The 7,500-nt window shown below is 47.6% G+C and overlaps 1 protein-coding gene across 1 annotated transcript in view; it reads left to right on the top strand.

Moving 5' to 3' along the window:
- utp20 (UTP20 small subunit processome component) overlaps positions 1-7,500 on the top strand; it is a 51,168-nt gene that overhangs the window by 14,585 nt on the left and 29,083 nt on the right. The window contains exons 20-27 of the mRNA XM_063217046.1: positions 2,960-3,039; positions 3,433-3,600; positions 3,778-3,973; positions 4,188-4,364; positions 4,686-4,776; positions 5,491-5,576; positions 6,049-6,174; positions 6,424-6,590. Coding sequence (XP_063073116.1) covers positions 2,960-3,039; positions 3,433-3,600; positions 3,778-3,973; positions 4,188-4,364; positions 4,686-4,776; positions 5,491-5,576; positions 6,049-6,174; positions 6,424-6,590 — 1,091 coding nt within the window. The remainder of the gene's footprint in view (positions 1-2,959; positions 3,040-3,432; positions 3,601-3,777; positions 3,974-4,187; positions 4,365-4,685; positions 4,777-5,490; positions 5,577-6,048; positions 6,175-6,423; positions 6,591-7,500) is intronic.

Here is a 7,500-nt window from a genome sequence, read left to right as displayed (position 1 = left end):
CCAGCGAAATGTTGAGCCATTTTGGGCTTGTTAAATGGTTATATTTATGATTGTTGTCAACATGGCATGTTCGGTGTTAGCTAGCTAGCTGTATACCCATAACTAATACACGGATACCAAGCTCTGTGTAATTGACGACAGATTTATTTGGCTAGCCGCTAGCTCGGTAGACTAGGTGTCATTCCCATCTATTTAGTAAGCGACTTACAGACTTCCAAAGCTCCCAAATGTCTCGTTTTTAATGACATGGATCTTACTAGAATTTGGGGCAGGCATATAATACAAGGCTGTTATTGACGACAGGTTAGCTAGCCACTAGCTTGGTAGACTATGTAATTCCCATCTATTTAGTAAGCTACTCAAAGACTTTCAAAGCTCCCAAATGTCTCGTTTTTAATGGCATGTGATTGTGTCTTATTAGAAATTGGGGCAGCAATTTCATTCTACACCTACAGAAGTGGTCTGATAATAGCATGTGATCTGGTTCTGTAAAATGCTCAACTTAGCTTACAGAGCTAGTTTAAAACATCGAATGATCAAATGGTAATGTGTTGTGATCTATTTGTGTCCGATAAGTTCATGGTGTTACATCAATCCATGTCAGACACGAAATGTATTATCATCCAGGCTTTTTAAATTAAGTGAACACTTTCGTGCTGTACGTAGCACGGACGGACACCATGCTTCTTCTTAGAAAGTTTCCTGTTTACTAAGTAGCCCGGCCCCCCTCGCGATCTGATTGGCCCTGTCATCGGATAACTTTCAGCCTCGCAAAACGACCGGGGTCCGCTAGACTGCCCCCGGGAGCAAATTCAATTTGCGGTCGCTAGGGGCGTCTAGATTTCTAGGCTAGCTTAATGTAGCACTTACATTTTGTTGCCTCTATGCATATAGTTAAATAAATGCTTTGTCATTTATTCAACATGGGCTTTATATGGTATTTAAAATTAAACCCCTTAAAATCAAGAAGGCTTCGTGACCCCCTTTGGATCTTTGGTGACCCATAGGTTGGGTCCCGACCCATAGGTTGGGAACCACTGGGTTAGGGGATACTATGATACATGGTATGACAAAAAGGCTATGGGTAGTGTTTCTCAATGGGAACTCAACAGCCTCACAGGGGGCATTGGGGGCTCCTAGGGGGGCGTTGAGAAGGATACAGCTGCGAGGGGGCAGTGCTTAGTCGCCATTGGGGGTCATTAGTTTTAATATTAAGAGGGCGTTAGGTGGCTTACGGCTCGTACCCACACAGAGTAATTCCGCTCCGCTCTCATTGACTTTGAAAGGGGGTGATATCGCGCTTGACAGCGCGGAGGTGAAGCGATATCGCAGCGGGACGCGATTTGATATAGACGAGCTCTCTATATCATGAAAATTTGATGGTCCAATAACCAATCAGATGGGCGTATGGGTAGCAAGGGCGGAAGTAAAACATTTTTTTGAAAAACATGGCGGCGATTTCTGTGATTTCCAACATCACGTTTTTGCTTAATATAAAGACACTAAATGCTTAGAAATGTCACGACTACCACGGATTGATGTAAAAATGCACCAAGAAGTTATGTAACACAAATAGGTTACCCCACATTGCCATTTGATCATTCGATGTTTTGAGCTAACCGGGTAAGCTAACGTTAGCATTTTACCAGAACCAGGCAGCTACAAGCTTATATTAGACTACTTCTCAAGTCAAGTCAAGTCAAGTAGGTTTTATTGTCAATTTCTTTGCAGTTGTCAGTGGCCTTGCTGGCTGGAGGCTGACAGTGGAGGGAGAGTGGGTTGAGTGTTCAGTATCTTGATCGCTTGGTGCATTGTGCTGCTCGCCAGCCTGGTGGTACGGGAACGGAGGCGCCTGTACCTCTTTCCAGAGGGCAGGAGGCTGAACAGTTTGTGTGCAGGGTGGCTTGTGTCTTTGATGATCATCAGTGCTTTTCGGGTGAGGCGTGTGGTGTAAATGTCCTGCAGGGAGGGGAGTGGTACTCCAATGATCTTCTTCGCTGTGTTCACAACACGCTGGAGTGTCTTCCTGTTTTTCTCCGTGCAGCTTCCTCCCCACACTGTGATGCAGTTGGACACGACGCTCTCTATGGTTCCTCTGTAGAATGTTGTCATGATGGAGGGTGTAGCACTTGCCTTCTTTAGTTTGCGCAGGAAGTAGAGACGCTGATGGGCCTTCTTCGCCAGTGATGTAGTGTTGGTGGTCCAAGAGAGGTCGTCGCTGATGTGCACTCCAAGGAACTTGGTGCTGCTCACTCTCTCCACAGCATCGCCGTCGATGGTCAGTGGTGGCAGTTGTTTTTGGACCCTTTGAAAGTTGACAACAATCTCCTTGGTCTTGTTGACATTCAGCAGGAGGTTGTCTTTGCACCATCTGGCCAGCAGGTCTACTTCTTCTCTGTCGTGAGTCTCATCGCCCTTGGTGATGAGGCCCACCAGTGTTGTATCATTCACAAACTTCACTAGATGGTTAGTGCTGTGGGTCGTTGTGCAGTCGTGTGTCAGCAGTCTGTACTTCTATAATGATATAACGGGGCTTAAATGTTATCTAGGACCAAAACACAATCGCATTTAAGCCATGTACACACTGTGTTGTGATATTGGGTGAGTAATGTGTGCAAACGACCGTTCGGCGTTTGCTATCTCTCTCGGTCTACCCGGTGTCAGCTGCGAGACACAGGCCGCGCCGCGAGGATCGAAAGTCGGGTGAGCAGCGTAGTTAGCCCCGGGGAGAATCTAATGGGAGTATCCGTGACCACACCCCCATCGCGATATTGCGCGTCGCGGATCCCGTCAGGCAGTTTCCCTAGTGGGTAATAGCTGTTATGGTAAAGGGAGGGTTGAGGGTACGGTAGGGGGGCCTTGACAAGGATACAGCTGAATATGTAAGATATTACATAGTCTACCTTCAGTGCAACAATATATAGTGTTATAAATATATCTTCCTGCCCCTCCTCTTCAGGTCACATGCTCAGGGGATGGCCAATAAGGAGTTCTGGAGTGTCTTCTACGAACAGCTGGAAATGGTGGCCAAACTGGCTGGTAAGAACACAGACACAGACACAGACACAGACACAGACACAGACACAGACACAGACACACACACACACACACACACACACACACACACACACACACAGACACACACACAGACACACACACAGACACAGACACACACACAGACACACACACAGACACACACACAGACACACACACAGACACACACACACACACAGACACACACACACACACACACACACACACACACAGAGTCCATGCAAAACACAGTAGAGCGAATAATTACAGAACATTACATTGTTGTCTTCAAACCTAACACCCGCAATCATATTTGTATTGTTCCTATACACTGTACTAAACAATATGGAATTTGTATTTACATATATGGCATTTGTCTGTCCCTATGTGCATTATCAGAGGAAGAGCTTCTAGAATGCAGTGATGACGAGGATGATGATGATGCTGAAGATGAAGAGGAAGGTGATGAGGATGACGATGGTGATGAAGATGAAGATGGTGAAGAGGAGGAGGCCGATGATGGAGACGAGGTTATGGAAGAGGGAGAGGAGGAGCCTGGGGCAGGAAGTAATGAGATTTTTTTTTCTTTTTGTAACTCTTTTGTAACTTTTTCTTTTTGAACATGAGAAGAACATCAAGTAAGGCGTTACATTTCTCTCCCACCCCCCCCCACTCCCCCCCCCCCACCCCCCCCCCCCCCCCCCCACCCCCCCCCCCCCCCCCCCCCCCCCCCCCTCCCCACAGGAAGTGACATCACATGCACAGGCGACGTGGGGGTGCTGTTCAAGCAAGAGGCGGGCCAGGACGAGGAGGAGGAGCTTAGCGACCGCACGGACTTCGGAAACTTCCGGAATCTTCTGTGGCGTGCCATGAGCCTGTTCCCTGACCGCGTAGAGCCCCGATCCCGAGAACTCAGTCCTCTGCTGCTGCGCTTCGTAAGGTGAGTGTGATCTTGCGTGCGTGCGCGCGTGCGTGTGTGTGTGTTTTTGCGTGCATATCCGTGTGTTTGCGTGCATGTCCGTGTGTGTGTGTGTGTGTTTGGGTGAGAGGAATAGAGAACCATGAGCCTCATATCCCGGACCTACTCCGGTGACCCTTCCTTCTTGCACACATGGCCACAAGCTCGGTCTGACTTCCCGATATTTGCTTGACAGGAAGGAGTTCTTCCCAGCGGACCTGCTGGTGGCTCCAACCCAGAACCTCCTGCTGACCAAAACCACCTCCTCTTCAGCGGAGGGAGAGAGGGAGGACGAGGAGGACGAGGAAGAAGAAGAGGAAGAGAAGGAGGATTCCAGGGGCAGGAAAAAGCCCCCACGACGAGCTGCCGCCAAGTATGAGTGTCTGGCCTTTGAACTCTTTGTGGAGGGGACATGAAGCTTGTAATGTCTGTCTGTTGTGTGTGAGAAAGATTTAGGAAACAGTGGTTCTTTCTAATATGCAGACTCCCATCCTCCCTTGCTCACTTACCTCCTTGTGGCCTTGTGATGACGTCACTGACAACAGAATTGTATTTCAATATCTTGCGAAAGCTCAATTCAAATGTCATTTTCTCATTTGTAATTGGGATGGTGAATGAAGAATAGTCTCCCAAAAATTGTTGTGGCTAGGCTGACTTGTGATTTGTCTGATTTTGCCTCTCCTGGTTCTTCTAGGCAGCTGATTGCCCATCTGAAGGTGTTCTCGAAGTTCACCAACCCCCGTGCCCTCTACCTGGAGCCCAGGCTCCTTGAGCTCTACACTAAGGTACAATACGCCCAGGACCCTAAATTAACTTTTTTTCACCACCAGCCAAAATGGCTTGAAGATCTTAATCTTACTAGCCAAACACACTCTCAGGAATGGGTCAAAATGGCTAAGTTGGTCTTTTCCACCAGCCAAACTAAAATTTCACAGTTTGGCCGGTTGTCTGGTGTTAATTTAGAGCCCTGAATATGCCACATATTGTATATATTCCTTTCTCAATACATTTGTTTCATTTCTAAGCACACTTGCCCTTTCTTTCAGCCACTTCATGCCTTCATCACCCCAACTTTCTTTTTTTTACTGTCTTTTTCATATCACCGCCTTTCAAAATCCTTCCTTGTTTATTGTTTCTTTGTGTCTTCCGTCCTCTCGCCTCCTCGCTTTCAACACTCACAATTTACAATTTCATTCTTCTCCTCCTCTCCTCTCCTCTTCTCTCATCTTTTCTTTCCTCTTCACTCCTTCCATTTAATGCCTCTCCTCTCCTCTCCTCTCCTCTCCTCTCCTCTCCTCTCCTCTCCTCTCCTCTCCTCTCCTCTCCTCTCCTCTCCTCTCCTTCATTCTCGCCTGTGTGCTCTCCTCTCCTCTCCTTCATTCTCGCCTGTGTCCTCTCCTCTCCTCTCCTCTCCTCTCCTCTCCTCTCCTCTCCTCTCCTCTCCTCTCCTCTCCTCTCCTCTCCTCTTGCCTGTGCTCTCCTCTTCTCCTGCTCTTTAGTTGCTGTGCCATAAGGATCAGCAGATTCAGAAGATGGCCCTGGAGTGTCTGCTCACCTATAAGGACCCCGCCATCCTGCCGTACAAGTAAGAATTACCAACACTCAACGATGCGATGCTCACAATCCCTTATATATTTTTAGAGTATTTTTGAGGGGCTTTTTGCCTCTGTCATGACCGCACAATCCAAGAGGTGGGCAGAAAATGGGAGCGAGAGATGGGGTAGGGCTGGCAAATGCCCCAGGCCAGACTCGAGCCTTTTTTTCCCCATGGGCAATGCAAGCCTGTTTATGGATGGACCCTTAGTGTGCTTCATCTCAGCACCCCCTCAGATGTATCATATGAGAGATAGGGGGAGTAATGTATGTAAATACACTGCATGTAGTGTTGTGTCAGTAGAAGATATACTTGCTTATACGGATTCAGTCTGTAAACTGTAATTTGCCGACCTGCTATTCCGACTATATACAGTGATAGGCATTTCATGCGGACTGAGATGTGTTATGTACACTCTTACTTGTGTCTGTGTCTGTGTCTGTGTCTGTTTGTTTTTTAACAGAGAGAACCTGCAGAGGCTGCTTGATGATGTGCACTTCAAGGATGAGATTGTCCACTTCAACATTGCAGAGGAGGGGGCAGTGGTACAGGAAGACCATAGAGCCCAACTCATGCCAGTACTTATGAGGTAGGAGTGCGTGTGTGGGTACTTGTCGTCTCCTGTAGGATTCTGTATGGACGCATGTCCACCAAAGCTGGCATGGCATCTCACTCCGTGTGCGTGTGTGCGCGTGTGCGCGTGTGCGCGTGTGCGTGTGCGTGTGTGCGTGTGTGCGTGTGTGTGTGTGTGTGTGTGTGTGTGTGCGTGTGTGTGCATATGTGTGCATATGTGTGTGTGTGCATGCGTGTGTGTGGATGCATGTGTGATCTTCCATAGGATCCTGTATGGGCGTATGTCCACTAAGGCCAACAGTAAGCTCCAGGGTAAGGCTGCCACGGCCTCGCGCTCCTCCATCGTGCTGCGCTTCCTAGCCGGGTGCCAACCACATGAACTCGGCCTCTTCATAGACATGCTGCTGGAGCCCGTCACACACTACAGTGAAGGTAGCACGCACACGCACACGCACACACATACACACACACACACACACACACACACACACACACACACACACACACACACACACACACACACACACACACACACACACACACACACACACACAATCAAAACATCTGTGTCATAACATCTCATACAGGGTCCCCGCGGTGCATTAAAAAGTATTAAAAAGCATTAAATTTAGAACATGTGATTTAAGGCCGTGAAAAGCATTAAATTTAGCTATTTTTTTAGGTGTGGCATTAAATATGAAAAGGCCTGGCATTAAATTTCACCCAGACACAATGTATTAAAATATAGATGCCTGGACAGTCTTCCGTAAAAACATTGTATCATTGTTTCAAGGCGGCAACAAGGTTTCGAGACTGTCAGTCATGCCTGGGGTAAACGATGCACTCGATAGTGACAGGCCCGCCGGGGTAGCAAACCCTATCGTTCGGATCCCCCTACTGGATGATGGCGATGGTTGATTTAGTAGTCTAAATCCCATCCACCACAGTGCGTGTGACTCTGACCGCAGTACAGTTGAAAGTGAAACTTGTTAAATTTCATCAACCAATATGCAGCGTGGAAGCTATCTGTGGTGCCAGTTTACTAGTCGAAAGCGTAAGTCTTAAAATGACTGCATTGTTTTCAAACTTTGTATCTCGTCATCTAGCCTGCTTGTGCTCTATGCTCCTCCTAATGTTAGCCATGCCCTCTCGTTCAGGTTTGTGTTTGCTAACGCATATAATTTCATGAATGCATGATGAATGTATTCATACAATATGCTACTTCAAAGTGTCCTCGAGCTTCGTGGTGGCGTATTATTTGATGCTGTCAGATGCTAATGCAATCCGAAGTGAGCACGAGTGTTGTGAAGTTGCAAGCGGTGGAAATGCGTGTAAAATGTAA

This window comes from Engraulis encrasicolus, chromosome 15 (assembly GCF_034702125.1).
Source record: "Engraulis encrasicolus isolate BLACKSEA-1 chromosome 15, IST_EnEncr_1.0, whole genome shotgun sequence".
Lineage (NCBI taxonomy): Eukaryota > Metazoa > Chordata > Actinopteri > Clupeiformes > Engraulidae > Engraulis > Engraulis encrasicolus.
The sequence above is the reverse complement of the archived record's forward strand: the minus strand, read 5'-3'. Positions and strand labels throughout refer to the sequence as shown.